This window comes from Oreochromis aureus, linkage group 15 (assembly GCF_013358895.1).
Source record: "Oreochromis aureus strain Israel breed Guangdong linkage group 15, ZZ_aureus, whole genome shotgun sequence".
Lineage (NCBI taxonomy): Eukaryota > Metazoa > Chordata > Actinopteri > Cichliformes > Cichlidae > Oreochromis > Oreochromis aureus.
This window is the reverse complement of record NC_052956.1, coordinates 40,731,652-40,750,319: the sequence shown is the minus strand read 5'-3', so window position 1 is coordinate 40,750,319 and position 18,668 is coordinate 40,731,652. Positions and strand designations below refer to the sequence as shown.

The 18,668-nt window shown below is 40.1% G+C and overlaps 1 protein-coding gene and 1 long non-coding RNA gene across 4 annotated transcripts; one reads left to right on the top strand and one right to left on the bottom strand.

Annotated features, from left to right (window-relative positions):
• Positions 1–181: 181 nt before the first annotated feature.
• On the top strand, positions 182–8,495 carry LOC116334519 (cyclin-dependent kinase 5 activator 1-like). Its single transcript, XM_031757949.2, has 4 exons — positions 182–468; positions 566–968; positions 5,484–5,621; positions 7,686–8,495. The coding sequence occupies exons 1-4, from the start codon at positions 428–430 to the stop codon at positions 8,181–8,183; spliced, it is 1,080 nt and encodes a 359-aa protein (XP_031613809.2). The 5' UTR covers positions 182–427; the 3' UTR covers positions 8,184–8,495.
• Positions 8,496–15,198: 6,703 nt separating this feature from the next.
• On the bottom strand, positions 15,199–18,347 carry LOC120433129. 3 transcript variants are annotated; one of them, XR_005608340.1, is made up of 7 exons: positions 17,950–18,347; positions 17,378–17,417; positions 17,187–17,233; positions 16,832–16,876; positions 15,957–15,986; positions 15,431–15,499; positions 15,199–15,223 (listed from the first exon to the last, which is right to left on the bottom strand). It is a non-coding gene; the product is annotated as an uncharacterized LOC120433129 (long non-coding RNA). The 3 variants fall into 3 exon arrangements; XR_005608341.1 differs by having other exon boundaries at positions 15,199–15,220; XR_005608339.1 differs by lacking the exon at positions 15,199–15,223 and having other exon boundaries at positions 15,358–15,499.
• Positions 18,348–18,668: the final 321 nt, after the last annotated feature.

The following is an 18,668-nucleotide window of genomic DNA, read 5'->3' as shown; positions in this document are numbered from 1 at the left end:
CACCGACCAACCAAACAGCTTAACCGTCACACAGGATGCATCTGCCTTTAATCTGACAAGTTCATGATCTCTGACATTTTATTATGAAAGGTTCCGGCTTCGGTTTCCTGCACAATAAAAGCCTCGGAGTTTGTCTCTTCTGAGAGGCTTTTATTGTGAAACATCCACAGGAAGTGGGGTTTGAACTGCAGATCACAGATGAGCCAAACATTTGGATCAGTACTTCTGTTTGTGTACTTCAGTGTGTATTTTTACACAGTATGTCTGTTTATTTTCTCCCCCTCTCCAGGTGTGTCCAGGTGTTGCAGCAGATGCCGTCCAGGTGTTGCAGCAGATGCCTCACAGCTGCTTGTCTCTCCAGGTGCATTGTGGGTGACTGCATCTGTTTATCTTTGTTGTAAAAACAACGGATCATTGCCTAAAACGTATGCCCTGCCCCTTCGACGGCAGCCTGTGTCACGCGGACAGGTGAGACGGACAGACGGACAGTCTATCTCTCTCCTCCTCTCTCTTTCTCACCCCCTCCTTCCTCCTTTTCCTCCCTCCTCCTCCTCCATTGCTGCAGAGCCTCTCGCCTCCATCCGGTTGTCGTCATGGGAACGGTGCTGTCTCTGTCTCCGGGCTCGCGGAAAGCCGCTCGGGGCCCAGAGGAGCTCGCGGTGAAGAAGCCGCTGGAGAAGGAGGAGAAGGACGGGACGAGGAAGAACAAGAGGCACCCTGTGCTGCTGCATGCGCTCAGCTGGAAGAAACGGCTCGTGGCTGCGCGAGCGAAGAGGAAGGGAGGGAAGAAAGTGAAGCCCGCAGTGTCCGAGCCCGGGCACGTGCAGCGGGAGCACCGTGAGCCCAGAGTAGCGAAGCCCGGACACAAACACGGGCCCATCCCGGTGCCAGTGCCCACGGTCCCAGACCAGAACCAGAGACAGGCCCAACCCGAGCCGCTCGTGTCCCCGCGGAGGGTGGTGGTTCAGGTGGGTGAGTCAGTGAGGGGCGCTCAGGTGTGTTTGCAGAGGTCATCAGCTGGTTTCTAATCAGAGACACGCGGACAGACAGTGGGCCAGTGCACGCGCTTGAAGGTCAGAACATTAGAAACAGTGAAGGCAGAAAAACGTGAAGCTAAATAATAAAAACAGAGAAGCCGTGAAACCTAACAAAGAAATCAGGAATAAAAGATGTAAAATAAGTAATATAGATTCATTCATAAAATAAGATTTTTATAAAACAGGGTGTAAGAAGAGTTATTCTGAAATTAATAATAACTAGAAATTCTGTGGTAAATACAGTTTTATTGTGAAGGGTCTGAGGTGGTTCAAAGACAGTTTTCAGTCTAAAACACCCGGAGGAAAAAACTCCCATCTGATTATAAAGTTTAACCCTCATAATGTCCTCCCGATTTCCATACAGCTGTTGTCCTCAGGGGTCAAAAATGTCCCCACTTCATTTGAGTGTTTTTTAAAGTATAAAGTATAAATTGTCAATCAATTCAGTGTTACATCTTAGTTTTACTTAAGACCAACACATTAACACAAAATTTACCCAACATTACACATTTTAGGGCCACCAGACCTTGTTTACAAAAAATACACCCTGTTTTTAAAGCGGAAATAAAACAAGAAAATAAAATATTTAATTGTTTAGATAATTTTGACTATCTGACTAACTACAGAGTGCTGTATGTTGAACTTTAGTGAGAAAGTTCTTTTTGAAGTGTTTATAATTTTTAAATGGCAGCACATAATCACACCTGTTGTCCTCAGGGGTCAAAAATGTCCCCACTTCATTTGAGTGTTTTTTAAAATATAAATTATAAATTGTCAATCAATTCAGTGTTACACCTTAGTTTTACTTAAGACCAACATATTAACACAAAATTTACCCAACATTTTACATTTTAGGGCCACCAGACCTTGTTTACATAAAGTACACTGTGTTTTTGAGCAAAAATAAAATGAGACAATGAAATATTTAATTTTTTAGATAATTTTGACTATCTGACTAACTACAGAGTGCTGTATGTTGAACTTTAGTGAAGAAAGTTTTTTGAAGTGTTTATAATTTTTAAATGGCAGCACATAATCACACCTGTTGTCCTCAGGGGTCAAAAATGTCCCCACTTCATTTGAGTGTTTTTAAAATATAAATTATAAATTGTCAATCAATTCAGTGTTACACCTTAGTTTTACTTAAGACCAACACATTAACACAAAATTTACCCAACATTACACATTTAAGGGCCACCAGACCTTGTTTACATAAAGTACACTGTGTTTTTGAGCGAAAATAAAATCAGACAATGAAATATTTAATTGTTTAGATAATTTTGACTATCTGACTAACTAAAGAATGCTGTATGTTGAACTTTAGTGAAAAAATTTTTTTTGAACCATTTACATTTTTTTAATGGCAGCACATAATCACACCTGTGGTCCTCAGGGGTCAAAAATGTCCCCACTTCATTTGAGTGTTTTAAAATATAAAGTATACTTTGTCAATCAATTCAATGTTACGTCTTAGTTTTACTTAAGACCAACACATTAACACAAAATTTACCCAACATTTTACATTTTAGGGCCACCAGACCTTGTTTACATAAAATACACTGTGTTTTTGAGCGAAAATAAAACAAGAAAATAAAATATTTAAATGTTCAGATAATTTTGACTATCTGACTAACTACAGAGTGCTCTATGTTGAACTTTAGTGAAAAAGTTTTTTTTGAACCATTTATAATTTTTAAATGGCAGCACATAATCACACCTGTGGTCCTCAGGGGTCAAAAATGTCCCCATCTGGTTTGATTGATACTTAATTACTTTGAAGTGGATTTTTCCCCCACTTTTAATTAAAACTTAATTCAAACATTCTGACACATTTTTTTTATTCCATTTCAAATTTAAATCTGTTAAAAACCTCATAAAATGAATTTTTCTTTGTTTTCAGGTAAAAAATAAATCAAATCATCAGTTATTGTGATTATCGTTTCACAACCAGAGTCAGTTGCTTTAGCAGATGATCACAGACGGGTATATGTCAAAGTTAATTTAGAAAGCTGTTTTTAAACTACTTCAAGTTTTTTACTGGCAGCAAATAATCACATCTGTTGTCCTCTGCGCTCAAAAATGACCCTGTTTGCTTTGACTGTTTATAAAGCCATAAGTATAAAATATCATCCATCTCTGTGTTTCAAGGTTTTATTCAACTTTATTCCAACTCATTACCTGACAGTTTTCTATATTTTGGCATGGTAGGAACACCAGGGCATGGGTCTGAGTGAAGGCAAACTTTCATGTCCATATTTGACACAAGTGCAGGAGGAAGCTCAGGTTTATTCCTCTGCACTGGTCCCATCATGGACAGCTTTCTTTCTGCAGTTGCAGGCAAGGGTCATATACAGTAAACAAGTTGTTACAGATGATTGTTTTCTTTTGGAAACCTGCAATGTTAGGGACAACTCGCGTGTCCTGACTGCAGGCCAGACGATTTGCCATCGTACACTAGCATGTTCCATGTACAGCTGGACCTGGCATGACATACTGCCATGTTTTTATCTCATAGGTTTACTTGGGATGTTCTGTTGGAATGGACAGAGTCCTCTGAACGGGACTTGGTGCTCATACAGTCACATCAGTATCAGGATCTTACATCACAGCAGGAGAAACACCCACTTGTTCCATACACCTCAAATGGGAGCGCGCTTTGTGTCATGAACGACAGGGCTCGCAAAATCGCTAGCCCAACGTCATGGAGCTAGTGATATCTCCAGTCGGGCGATCATATAGCCCGACGGGCGGGCCCTGCACGATGATCATCTATTGTGTCTTTATCAAGAAATTATATCCTTTTGCGCTTCTATGATTAATCTTGTGTCACCTTTAAAACTGCTCTACCAGACTCAGGATGTCATAAACTGTCCGTAGCGACTCCACTGGATGTAGAATCAACATACCCACATAAGACTACAGCTGCATTCGATCCATTTTTTTTCCCCTCTTGTTGTCCCTCCTTGTTCATCATTGAGTTGGCTGTAGAGCAGCTCATCTGCTAATTGGATGGTTGTTGGTTCAGTCTCTGTGTGCTCTAGTCTGGAGTTCTTACCAAGGTGTCCTTGGGCAAGTTACTGAACCCCAACTTGGTCTCTGATGCATCCATTGGCATGTGAACGTTAAAAAGCAGAATACAAGCAGAACACTGTGTATAATGCATTCAGTGCTCGAGTAGAAAAGCCAATGAAGGAGTATGGGACCTGGCATATGTGCTTGGACTGTGATAGATTATCTTTCTCTGTGGCACATGAGAGAGTCATGCATCGTCTGTCATTGGGATGTTAGAAGACCAGATCAATGTTTCCTCACATTACTGCAAATATTCCTCTGTCTCAGCTGACTCCTCTTTCCTGCTTGATTCTTTGTCTTCATCATAATTGAAATGGATGATGTGCAGTCCTCTGACACATCTTCTATTCCAGTTTCACATTCTGAAAACTCAAGAAACTTCAAGAAGCCCAGTCACTTTCTTTCCAAGTTCCTCAGACTACAATGCCCTGGATGCCCAAGAACCTACTTGAACATAGTTCAGATTCTTCATCACTTTTCTTCACTTCATAGCCTTCTTCCACTTCTGCAGGTGGGTGATGTGCTTTTTCAGAGAAAGGGTAGCATGTGCTCTAAATATTGACAATATTTTCTATATCTTCTAACCCTGGATCTTCCTGAACATTGATTCTTCCTCCTCATTATACTAGAGGACAATATGTGCTTTGTCCTACTGGTCATTGCTTTGCACAACATGGTAAAAAAAGTATGCTCATCAAAGTATGCAAATCTCTAGTGCAATGGAGGCTTGTGAGCATACTTTCTGTGTATGTATTATTGTAGGGTCGACCTTACAATACGAAGCACTTTGATGCGACTGTTGTTGTGATTTGGCGCAGTATAAATAACATTTCATTGAATATAGAGCACCCGCCTCCTCATTGTGCTGCCTGTTGTTGTTGTTGTTGTGGTTGTTATGACCAGTGCTTGACCCCAAACATCAGTGATCCAAGATCAAAGATGTTTGATAGCAGTATGTTGTGAAAATATGGCCTTTTGCAACACTTTGTACTTTGGGGTCATTTTTGTCCACGAGGACAACAGATGTTATAAAATCGAATAAAAACCCCATAAATAAATCAAATTACTTAAAACTTATTCCAATCATGCATAGTATAGTAATGAATAACTTCTGTTATTTTCAGACCATTTGATGAATAAAAAACATATTTTTGATAGCAAAAGATTTCTGTAGAGGACAAAAATGACCCGTGGACAACACAAGGGTTAAACCATCAGAGGGCGCCACATGCATCCACCCAGAGGACAGGTTCCACCTACAGAACCTTCAGCAGAACCTCAGGTTCTACAGAAACCCAAACATTTTGTTCTACTTCCTGTGTTAAAACAAAAAGCGTCCTCTCCTTGCTCCTTGTTTCCTTGTCTTCTTTGCAGGCATCCACAGGTGAGCTCCTTCACTGTCTCTCTGACTTCATGTGTCAACGCTGCATCAAACTGAAGGAGCTGTCATCCAATCAGATCGTTCTGTGGTTCAGAAACGTGGACCGAGCGTTGCTGGTTCAGGGTTGGCAGGTGAGAGCCCATCGGTGTGTCTGTGCTAGTCTCACCTGTCCAGAGCTGTTATCTGGATTCATTTACCTTAACGTCAGGGTTTAACATGTGTGCTTACGTGAAAGCGGCGGGGGTTGCAACTCCTCTGGCCAGTCACAGTGTTTACTGTGGTGACAGCTGAGCGGCTCATTTCCAAAGGAAGACAAACTGTATTTGAGAGAAATATGAAGGTTTCAGACATACTACAGACTGAAAGTAACAGACTGCTGCACACAGAGCAGTGCTGTGGGTGGAAACGTGTGTGTCTGTGCGTGTGTGTGTGTGCGTGCTTTAACTTCATGTTGTATGTTTTTATTTCATATCTACTGTGGTATTTAATAAACATGTCCTTTGCTGTAGATTGTGCTGTTTACAAACTGCTGCTGAAAATGAAACTCAGCGTTACATTCAGGTCATGTTAGCACAGCTGAACACTGGAGCAGCATGCTTGGTTTTGTTTTGTTTGGTTGGCTTGGTTTGGTTCAGCTTGGTTTGGTTTAGGTTGGCTTCATTTGGTTCAGCTTGGTTTGGTTCAGGTTGGCTTGGTTTGGTTCAGCTTGGTTTGGTTCAGGTTGGCTTGGTTTGGTTCAGTTTGGTTTGGTTCAGCTTGGTTTGGTTCAGTTTGGCTTTGTTTGGTTCAGGTTGGTTTGGTTGAGTTAGGCTTGGTTTTATTGGCCTCCTCAGTTTCTGTGGGCTCGATTATTGTCTCAAGAGAACATCAGACTTCAGCGAGATCGATGGTTGGTGGCAGTTCTTAGACATGAGCTTCTGATCTCTTTCAAAACCCTTCTCCAGAAATTTGCAGTGGCAGTCAGAAAGAAGAAAGACGGGCAGATGAATAATTACATGAACAAAATCAGTCCTCCTCTTACTTCCAGCATCAAGTCTGAACTGGGTTGTTTAATCTTCAGTTTGCAGCCGTCTGCTTTTAAGGGGTTAATGATGTAATTTTAATAAGGAGAGATCACTTGGATGAATTGAATGTGATTCACTGAGATAGAGAAATTATATTATTATATGTATTTGGTCATTAGACTCTGATGACCTGTCATGGCAAAACGGACTACCAATGGTGATAGGATTTAGGACAGGACTCCTGGGAGTCTAGACACTGGTTTGGATGGGGCTCTAATTGAGGTATCTATGAGGTGGAGATGGGGAGGAGGTGGGATGCACAAATGAGAGTCTGAAAGGGAGAACGACTCAGAGCATAGATTTACATAGCAAATTGGAGGCTGATTGGCTTGAAGAAGGCAGGCTCGAAGATGATTGGACTAACCATGTCAGTACTGAAATTGACAGCATGGGAACTGATAATGATGCATAGAACAGAAAAAGAGCCTAACACCCAGGAAAGCAGGTAGATGTATGCTTATTGAACTTATGCATAAGCTTCATAATGATGTCACTTGGATGTCATCTGCTATTGGTCAGTCATCATCGGTGGAAGTGTTGTGACACCACAAACTAATACATAACCTTGATATTAATCCAGAATAATTCACCTATTAGTTCAGCTGCTCTCTCTGTAGTACTAGTACTGTTGTCCCTGCATTGGCCTGTCATTGGCTGGCGTTGGTCAGGTGGTAGAGCATGTTGTCTGCTAAATGGAAGGCTGATGGTTTGATTGAGATCAGTCCACATTTTGAAACGTGTCCTTGGGCATAGTACCGTCCTCAGAAAGACCTCTATAGTTAAGTCAGTGTAAAACAGCTCTGTATGAGTGTGAATGGATGTGTGGATGGAGGAGTGGGTGGATGTGTGGGTGGATGGACGCTTGCATGGATGTGTGGACGGATGTGTGGACAGATCTGTACATAGATGAGTGGATGGACATGTGGATGCATGTGTGGACATATGGGTGGACGTGTGGATGGATAAGTGCATGGATGTGTGGACGTATGGGGGGGATGGATGAGTGGATGAACATGATGGATGTGTGGATGGACGTATGGACTAATGTGTAGACGTATGGGTGGACAGATGGGAGGAAGGATGGGTGGATGACTCTATGACTAAAGTCCACTCTCGATTGTCCCCCTGCAGGACCAGTGCTTCATCAGTCCGGCCAGCCTGGTGTTTGTGTACCTGCTGTGCAGGGACGTGGTGGATGAGGACACTGCTTCAGAGCACGAGCTCCACGCCACCTTCCTCACCTGTCTTTATCTGGCCTACTCCTACCTGGGCAATGAGATCTCCTACCCCCTGAAGCCTTTCCTGGTGGAGTCCAGTCGTGATGCATTCTGGGATCGAGCGCTGGAGCTAATTGAGCACCTGAGCGGCGACATGCTGCGAATCAACGCCGATCCACACTTCTTCACCGAGGTGTTTCAGGACCTGAAGAAGCAGGGCGCATCAACAGTAAGGGAGGCGGAGAAAGATGGGAAACAGCAGGAGAAGGAGGAGTTGAAAGAGGGGCAGGAGGAAAAGATGGAGAAGAAGGAGGAGGTTGGCAAAGAGAAACCTGAGGAGCAACAGCAGGAGGAGAAGGAGGGGCTGAATGAAGATGGTGAAGAAGGCAAGCTGGATGATCTGGACCGCTAACAGAGAGAGGAGATCGGCAGCGTGTGTTACTGAGACTCGCCCAGCAACCATTGACCCACCAGGGTCTGAATGTAAACCGCTGTTACGGCGGCGACTGACAAGTGGCAGGCGCGATGCCTAAAGTTTTACGGACACTAGCTCACTTTAACTGCATGCTGTCAGTCAAGCTTGTAGACAAGTTACCATGGCAACCCTACCATCTCCAGGCTTATTTTGTTTAGTTGGACAATTTGGGGGCAGGGACAGAAAGCATCACACGTGACAGCAGCATGTTCAGGCCAAAGCTGGTTTTGGTTCTGTTCTGAGGTTTCGTTTCTGAGTTGTGTTTTTTTTTTTTTTGGGGTGTTTCTGGGTTCTGCCATTCTTTAAAACAGCGGTCCCCAACCCCCGGGCCACATGAGTCGTTTGGTACCGGGCCGCAAGAGTTGAGGCTCAGGTGTGAAATGTATGGTTTTCAGGGTTTTTATCGGTTATTAGCGTTATTTTGTTATCGTTTTTATCATTAACTCGTTTTTCCTGGGTCTTTTCACGTGTGTTATGAATAAATCTTCTTTTTTCGGTAAAGGTACTAGTTTTATTTTGCTGTATTTATCCGCGACACCTTAAAGGCCGGTCCGTGAAAATATTGTCAGGCATAAACCGGTCCGTGGCGCAAAAAAGGTTGGGGACCGCTGCTTTAAAACACAAACCATGTCGTTTTTTTTTTTGTTTTTTTTTATGGGACTCACCTGAACGCTGCCCGTCTGAGGCGGTCCGCTGGTTAGAGTTGGGGTAACAGGTGACAACCCCTACAAACATGCAGGTTAGCATGTGGTGATGCATGATGATTAAATCTGGAGTTTTAAGGTGTTAATGAAACAGTATCACTTAGCTTTATAAGGACAGAGGCAGTGATGCTGCCCTGTACCTGCACAGGTGTGTGCATGAATGAGTTCCAACCTATCAAAAGGTTCTTTTGATAGAGTCAGAAAAGTTGGAGGGGACAGAAACAGAGCTTTAAAACGACTCATTCTTTATTACGTCTGACTCATTGTAGATGGAGGACACTGGGAGATGTTTGTGGTTCATGAACTGCAGGGTTTTTTTTATTTTTTATCATTGGACGTTGATCAGCAGGACAGTTGGTGATCGTCTCAGCTCTGAAACTGTCCTGTGCTGATCAGCGAGCTGCTTCAACTCGTCTCCTTCCTTTACTTTAGCTGGACTGAAGTTACTCACTGAGAGACAGGGATGCAGGAAAGTTTCCAGGTGTTTCACTTCCTGTGGTTGTGCAGATGAAATAGTCTTTGAAAATAACTTATTGTGTTTATTGATCAGAATCATTTTTATTGAATGTTGAGTGGAAGATCCCCTCCTCCAGTGGGTTAGGGGTTTAAGATGAAAATCTGACGTTTTAACTTCCTGTAAACATACATTAACAGAGCTGTGTAGTGCAGATTTTCTCAGACAGGTCATGTGACCTGGCAGTCAGCTGATGTAATTTTGATGTTTTCTGTCTCTAGTCTGAAAGTTGAATGTAAAAGCAGTCAGATCGACTGACCCTGCCGAACCATCATGATAAACAAGAGTCAGCCGTGTCTGTGTGACCTCTTATTTCCCTTTCCACCTGTAGTTTCATCTGCAGGCCATATTCTGTTCTACCTGCCTGTATCCATAGAATGAAAGATTGAGGTTTGAACCTGTCTGCTCGTGTTATTTGGGTAACCCTCTGTCTTCAGACGGGACGAGAGTTCAGACCTGAGTCCCAGTTCATCCTGTTAGCCCTTTTAACTAGATCTTAAATGTGCCGCTACGTGCACACTGCTAAATCTGAAGTGGCCAGAAGTTTGTGATGTGATGACGACTGCAGTCGTGGTTATTTCCCCCCACTGACTGATGCCGAGACTCTGAGAGACGAGACCCTAATTCAGGGGTGGGGAACTCGAGGGCCGGTGTCCTGCAGGTTTTAGATGTGTCCTTCTTCTTTATTGGCGGTTGGCAAACAGCAAAATGAGGCATTACTGCCACCAACTGGTTTGGAGTGTTAGATGTGTACTTGATCCAACACAGCTAATTTAAATGACTAAATGACCTTCTCAGCATGGCTGTATTCCAATTCAGGGTCTTCAGCCTCAAAGTATGCAGCCTTAATGGTCCTCAAGGGCCACGTACTCAAAGACCGCTAAGGCCGGAAGTGCGAGGCTTCTGAAATGGGACGGTCTAGCCTCAGTCGCGCTGCCCAGGTTGCCTAGCAACATGATACTAACAGCTGAAAACGTTTCATACAGCTTTGTTTGACAGAAATGAAGTAGAACATATTTTGTTCATTTGTTTCTACATGAGCTTTGTGTGATTTGATAAGTATCTGAGGCTGAGACCACAGGACTGTAAAACACGATTGTTGGGCTTCATTTCTGTACTGAACAGTCATTTTAAGATTAGCTAGTAAGTAACAATTAGTTAATGTTGTTCATGAGACTAAAGTCATCTCACTTTGGTAATGTAAATATAATATGGCCAATATTATAGTTATTATATTAATCATTATTAGTTATTACAGCAGTGAATTTGAACTCTGTGTCAAATACTGAGCTTCAGTAAAGATTCAAGTTGCAGTTATTTATATTTCCTATCACCTTAAATCTTCACTCAAAGACAAGTATCTTTGACATAGATAGATAGATAGATAGATAGATGTGTTATATATAAGAGACAAATATTGTTTTTAATATGTTGGCATTATTACATTTGGCTCAATGCTTACATATGTGGAAAAAGAAAATGTACGAGCTGTGAAAACTGTTTCTGATAACATGAAGAGTAGACTGATATATTAAATATTCCTTTATTGGGTGAGAAAATCAGACCATGTCATAAGTGCTTTAAGTCATACAGAATAGATATCAGAGCCTTAAACAGGCTGACTTCTGCTAAATGGATCAAACTGGGCAGAAAATATACAAACACATATGTATATGATGTAACACTATAGATCAACTTACCGTAGAATATATTACTTACTTAGCACTTAGTTCCTCCTACGCCAGGCGGCGCATCGGGCAGCTAGTGATCTCCATCGATGTCGGTCAGCAGCGACTGCTTCAGCTTCGTCCCAGGCAATGTCGACAGTTCTCAGATCGTCCATGAATGTTCGACGCTATGTGGTCTTTGGTTGGCCTTGCCAGTACGTGTACGTCATGTAATGGCAATCTTAGGTGGGCGATGAGGGGGTAGGCGTAAAATATGGCCCACAAAGCGGAAGCGCCTTTCTGCAACAACATCGGCTAACGGGCGGGTGCCTGCTCTTCGTAGGACCTCCTCATTTGTTATTCGGTCCCGGTAGGAAATTCTCAGGATTCGCCACAGGCCATGTTGTTGAAGCACATTCAGGTGTTGGGTAATTACACTTGTTGAGCGCAAGGTTTCACTAGCGTATAGTGCAGTAGGAACGATAGAGTTCAATAGTCTGATCTTGACCCTAACATTTAGGGAGGTCGAGTTCCAAATAGGTTGCAGACGTTGCAGGACACCAACTGCCTTCCCTACTCTGGCGTCGACATCCCGATCAGAGACCCCGTCATTCGAGATGATGCTGGCAAGATATGTAAAATTCTCCACCTCTTCAGCACGTTGTTGGTCGATTATGACAGGAATGCGGGCACGTGCATAGCCAAATCGGAGTACCTTGGCTTTTTTGGCGCTGATTCTTAATCCAACTTTCGTCGCCTCCCTCTGCAGGGCCGCAGTCAACTTTCGGAGGTCCTCCTGAGTCGAGCCCAGCAGGGCGATGTCATCTGCGAAATCCAAGTCAGTAAGATTACGAACTTCGTGCCAGGCCACACCGATGCCAGCTTGGTCAAGTGATCGTCGCATGATGAAGTCAATTACCAACAGGAAGAGGAACCGTAGAATATATAAAGCATATAAACAATTACAGCAATATAATGCAACAAACACAGCAGTACTACTAATCCAAAATACTCAAAGCTTCATAGAACTGAAACAAACATTTATTTTTAGCTCCATTCTGCTGCTGATACATACTTTAGGTTTCTGAATATTAAACTTGTTGCTGCCTTTCATAGTGTGTAACTTGAAGGCCCTGAGTACTTTCTCCCTCACCGAAAACACTGGGATGATAACATTTGAACATTACCTAATAAGACTGATTCAGGACAGACAATTAGTTATGTTAAACTTTCCTAGCAGTCCTTCACAAACAGGGAACAGTCTGTCTATTCTCTCCATCTGTCAGCTGCTGCTGGCTCTTCCTCCTCCTCTTCCTCACACACTGCTGAGTTTGTCCTGGTGGATCATCAGGGGTGCAAAGCCTCACAGATGATGTGCAGCAGTGGGTCCCTCAGTCTGTCCTCACTCTGGACACTTGCAGTTGTCACACATGGAAATCAAATGTGTGATAAGCTGCAGGATTCAAACACAAGTGTAACTTATAAATACATGTTCATACTTTTATTCCACAATCAGAGAGACAGAAACAGAGAGAGAGTGCAGGACAGACAGACAGGTGACAGTCTCAGGTGTACACACTGCTACAAAACAGCACAAGAGAAGGAGGATTTAGTGTTTGTGTTATTACGAGTGCTAAACAAGAAGAGTTCCCAGATGGTCCAGTGGACACATGTGTGACTCCTGTGATTAAAGCATCTTTCTTTCAGCTTAACGAGTGAACCGTCAGCTCGTTCAAACACACGTTAAAGTCCGTTTGGCTCGACACCACCGAACAGAGGCAGCAATATAACATAGCTAACATTAACAGTGCAGTGAATCCTGCTTGTGCCGTCATATTCAGGACTGCAAACCGAGCAGCATCACTGACTTTCAGCTTGTTGTGTTTGTGGATATATGTCTGACTTTAATTATCCATAAAATCATCACATTCTCTGTAAGATTAAGGTCAACTATTGAACGACATATATTTTACAGTAAAGGCTTTAAAACCAAGTTAGTACAAACATCACTAATGTCACATTACTTTGCCGACATGTGGCCAACAGTAATGTTTTAGTATTCTTCGTTTTTAAACATTTGCACATAAATAAGTGACATAATATTCAGTACTTACTTTTAAAAGTTTCCACTGTTTTTTTTTTCGGCAAAATTATCCACACCCACCGCTGCGCTATGAAGTCTGGGATATGTTGGGCCATGAAGTGTACACCGCCACATCCTTAGAATTCAGGGAAATGAAGGACGCATTTGAGGGCCGCATTTCGAGCAGCCTTTGAATTGGGACAGCCTTTGTTGCGTCGCTGTGATGTAATCGGCCTTAAAATGCGGCCTTTAAGGCTGCAGACCCTGAATTGGGATACAGCCATTATACATACACAAGGAGACCAGGTAATGACGCACAGGTGGGAAGCACAGCTGATCCTAATACACAAAACGAATGGAGGATACAAGCTGAACACAGTGACAACAGACACAGAGCTTCAAAATAAAGCAGGAAGTCCACAACACGAACTCAGGGACATGAACAGGGTACAAGGGTAGGACACAGGATACCAAAATCAGATTAAACTAGAACAGAAGACAATAATCATGTTAAACACAAAACGCTGGGTCAACGACCCAGCACCATGACAGGAAAACATTATGTACAGCTATTTACAGTTGTTCACACAGGATTAACCTGAGTGACCTGTTCCCGGACCATTTCTTTAAAAAGATTTTTTACTTTAATAGCAGTGGTTCCCAAACTTTTTTTGCTAGGCTGCCCTTTGTTTTACAAGAAAAATGTTCACCCCCGCCTCCCCACGCGCGCACACACATGCACTAACACATCCTCCAACCACACAAACCCATATTTAACTCCATTGCGGTTTATTTCACACCTCAAACATTTAGTAAACAATTAAGCAAATACAAGTAATCAGCATTAAATTACAGGTAGTAATGCCATACGGTAAAAAAATATATTTTAAAAAACATTTTGAAATATATTTCAAAATATACAAAAAATGGCCAAAAATATATGTGCTAAAATACATTTTAAAATATATTTATGTATTTTGAAATATATTTTAGCACATATATTTTTTGGCCATTTTTGTATATTTTAAAATATATTTAAAAATATATTTATAATATATTTTGAAATGCGTTTAACACATATATTTTTTGGCTGTTTTTTTAATATTTTGAAATATATTTATAAAATATATTTCAAAATACAATTTAAACTTATTTAAAATCATTCAAAAATATATAAATTTAACCCTTCATATATTTCTAAGAAAACACATTCACATGTAACAGCTGAAAGAAATCTTTATTTGATGTTTAAAACATACATATAGCATATCAATCAAGCAAGGAATATTCATTTTATAATTTTATTCTCATTACATACTTAAACATTCTAAAAGAAAACACACACATATATATACACACACATGTGTGTGTATATATATGTGTGTGTGTGTGTATATGTGTGTGTGATTGTATGAACATAAGTCAACATACTTAAAATGCAATTTCTTTTCCTTTTCCAGCAGTCTCAGTTCCCCAGCTTTCACTGCAATCCTCAAAGCCCTTCTGGACACATTGGGAAACCTCTTCCTTACCGCCACTGTAACAAACAAAAAGTCACAGTTCTATTACTTTTATCAGAATTAAAATAAAAATATGATTTATGTTAGCTGGCTTCATTTAGCAAACAGATATTTCTGTTTATATAGTTACAGATATTAATACAGATATATTTTACGCATAATTTTACCTCTTTTTTTTCCTAGATGGAAAGTCTATCCAGTTCACATTACAGTAATGCTAACACCCCTTTTGGTCGTCTCTCCTTACCCTCCAGCATTCATAAATCTGTTGACCTTCTTTGTCTGAGACCAACCACTACAAAGCATCATCACCTATTTGTATTGGTAACTTACTTTACAACCTATTTTAATGGTTGTAAAGTAAGTTACTTGTGCTGTATGCAATTTTAGATACACAGAAAGTCTTCACTTACTATATATGGCTGTCATAGTGTCCTTATGAAGGGCAGTTCTTCGCTCTCTTACCGATGTCCGTTTTGCTCTGTCCTCCTATAAAAAGCATGAACATTTGAGTGTTTGACTAGTTTTAGATTTCCAAAAATCTGATATTTGTACAACTAAACATTTGAGCTACAATGATATGCTATTCAGAGATACTTTTATGGGTACCTTTTGGTAAAGAAACTGGTGACAGAGTTGTAGGCTTTTTAGAATACTATTAGCTAACCATTTGAACTGACTTTCAAAGCTGTTTACCTTTTAAATTGCTGTGGATCAAAACCTCCAGTGGGAAGGCGGCCATTAGAAGAACACGCACCATTGAACCTGAAAATAACAAAATCAAACAAAAAACAGAACAATATATAAGAGTCAGGTAGGGTAATAAATCTTCCGAAGCAATATAGTTCATTTTGGGTGAAAAACAAAACATTCCTCTAAAATATATATACTGACATCAGCAATCAACATCATGATTGTAATTATTTCCTTTTAGTACATCTACTGCTGTGTGCATGTGTCAAGCACTACGACTGTATCTATGCATATAAATTCACCATATATATCCTGCAAAAATGTTTTGTTATAGTCAAAAAAGGCAAACAAACAAAGGCATTCAATCAGAGGTGAGAAATTAATTGGGAATATCAATTATAGGTGAACTATTCTTTACCTACTAGCAATCAAGCTTCTTTAACCAAGAAGCTTGAAATATTTGAATGTAAAATAAAATAAATAAATAAATAATAAAAATAACATGATGTAATTAAAATGCACAACTTACATTAAGGAAATCTGCATTTGTATCCACAGGCTAAAAGTAAAACAGTAAATGTGTTAGTAATAGTACAGGTATTTGTAAAAAAAAAAAGAGGCAGTAACTGTGACTCTTCTAGTGGGATGCTAAATGCAGAGATTTATATTTACAGTATAATACTGCATGTACAGGTAGCTGTGTTGTGAACTGTAACTGAATTTTAGAGAATCTCAGAGAAATTAAATGTATTTATTTTTTGAATTTATCAATCATAAAACCGTCTGTTTTGAAGGCCTGTTACGATAACAACTTTTTGTTGGTCGGTATATTGCCCCATAAACAATTGCGACAAGTTATGTCATTGTCATTTTAAGACCATTTTATGTCTTTGAATGTATAATCATAATATAACACCATAATAATGCAAGATCTACACACTTTCAATTGTCAAACCAACAAAATATAAAATAAAATAAATAAATATTTAGATCATGGAAATTAGGTATCAAAATATTAGATACCGTAAAAACTTGAATAAATAGTAAATTTTCTAACAAATAGAAAACAATGTTATTTAATGTTATTGTGTTGTTATTATTATATTTTATTTTTGTAAATATAATGGCAGATAAATTGCATCATCAACAATTATTGAGGTCATGTACATGTATTGTGTGTTAAGTCGATATATCGATTAATGTGACAGGCCTACTGTTTTGGTATCATAACAAGCTTGTCAAACATGCATGACCACTAAGCAATGTCTAAGCAGTAGTACTGGTCTGAATGACAACAAACACAGCTAGTGTTTTGGAAAATCTGTTAGAAAACAGTTATTTCAATAATTATGATTAGCATGTGACACAGACACTGTATAAAAAACTACAACAACAAATACTTACTTTAGGAGGATGGGGGAGGGCAGCATGAGGTTGAGACTTTGACATCTGTAAGAAACAAATTCATGTATTACAAACAAGTCACTTAAAAATACATTAATGTGGCAGACTGTTCCCTGTTCAGATGCAGTGTGTAAGTACAATCAGGGCTGTCACAACAATGGGTGGGGCCAAGTGGCGCAACCCTAGGTACAATGTGCAGGTATATATAATTACATATAATATATGTGAATAAAGCAAGAATCAGTTTAGGTTAGTCACTGTGCTGACTGATGCTTGCTAGGTTTATATGATTGCGAACTGCACAAAAACAACAACAGCAACAACATTAATGACAATGAGAAACAAAATTACTTACATTTATGTAAATCTCACATCAGGAAGATCTGCATTCGATTTCATGGGCTGAAATAAATAGGCAGAAACATTACTGCTAAAAAAAAAAAACAAAAAAACTCTAAAAAGCCTAAAATGACTTAAAAGGCAAGGAAATGTGGAACATTGTAATTAGCGAACACTAATTAAGCATAACTGTGCTTTGTTTCTAACCTTGGTAAGTACTCTGTAGCCAGAAGGAGAGGTGGGATTTCTGTGAAAGCCAAATTAAATGTGAATAGGTTTTGATAGTTATTGTATATAACAAGTGTAAACAGTTTTATTTGTATTTTTTTCCCTTTCTGAGAAGGCAGAATAATAAGAAAAGGCAAAAGTACGTCACAATACAATCAATTAAGTTACATATTTTGATTACCAAATTATGGAAGCGTGGAGCTGCCACCCAGGCAAAAGAAAAATAGAAGTATATCACGTTATAACGTGAAAAGTTTATTGTTCTAACATTATGCTTTTCATGTATGTATAATATAATATCACGTTATTACAATATACATAATTATCACGTTCGCACAATATTGTACGGACGTGATAATGATGTACACTGTTCGTACAATGTTGTTCAAACATGAAAAGTATATTGTACTAACATGATAGTATATTGTTAGAACGATAAACCTTTCACGTTATAACGTGATATACTTCTATTTTTCTTTTGCCTGGGTGGCAGCTCTACGCTTCCGTGCCAAATAAGCGAGATTAAAGTAATATTATATGAGAAAAGGCACCTGCTAGCTTGATGATGGAGGCTTCATAGACCGGCCACCCGCCTTTTGGCTTCTTGTCGCCACTCCACCAAATAAAGGTCCGTTTCCTCCATGCCGGCTGATTATTCATCCTCATTAAAATCTCGTATATGTTCAGTTGGCAGAATTGAGAATTTTACATCTTCCAACCACTTAATTAAAGCGAACATAATCGGCTTGTTTCTTCCCGTCTCCTGTATCCGGCCGTTCCTCTCGCTGTCGGAATTCGCGCCTCAGAGACGTCGTTATTTTTCAAAAAAAAGAAAGAAAGAAAGAAAGAAACAGCAACAACTAATAAAGAGAATTTTTGCACGTTCATTGCACATTTGTGGGAATGTTTAAATATTTAATTTTTATTAATTACTTTTCATTATATCTTTATTTTTTAAACCACCATGGCAATGCACATGCGCATACTCTCCTGCACGCAAAGGGCTTTGGAGTTGACGTAATGTCGCAATGCATTGTGGGAGCGCAGCACCATCTTGGCAGGCCACGAATCAAAACAAGATTGCTAGAACCATTCTGAAACGTAGCTCAAAAGAAAAATGACGGTATAGAGACAGATTGTGTCCAGATTCAAAGAGACGGTACTTGATTGTTGAAATGTGGACCCGTATGAAATACGGCCGTGGAGTAGAAACCCTGAAGACCAAACCGCTATTGACTTAGCATGATCTACTCTCATACCTTGTCTGTGG

Excerpts from the sequence above, each read along its gene's own strand:
- LOC116334519 (XM_031757949.2), top strand. The coding sequence starts at position 428 with ATGCCCTGCCCCTTCGACGGCAGCCTGTGTCACGCGGACAG. Across the intron at positions 469-565 it reads AGCCTGTGTCACGCGGACAG|AGCCTCTCGCCTCCATCCGG; the intron begins GTGAGACGGACA and ends CCATTGCTGCAG. Across the intron at positions 5,622-7,685 it reads TGCTGGTTCAGGGTTGGCAG|GACCAGTGCTTCATCAGTCC; the intron begins GTGAGAGCCCAT and ends GTCCCCCTGCAG.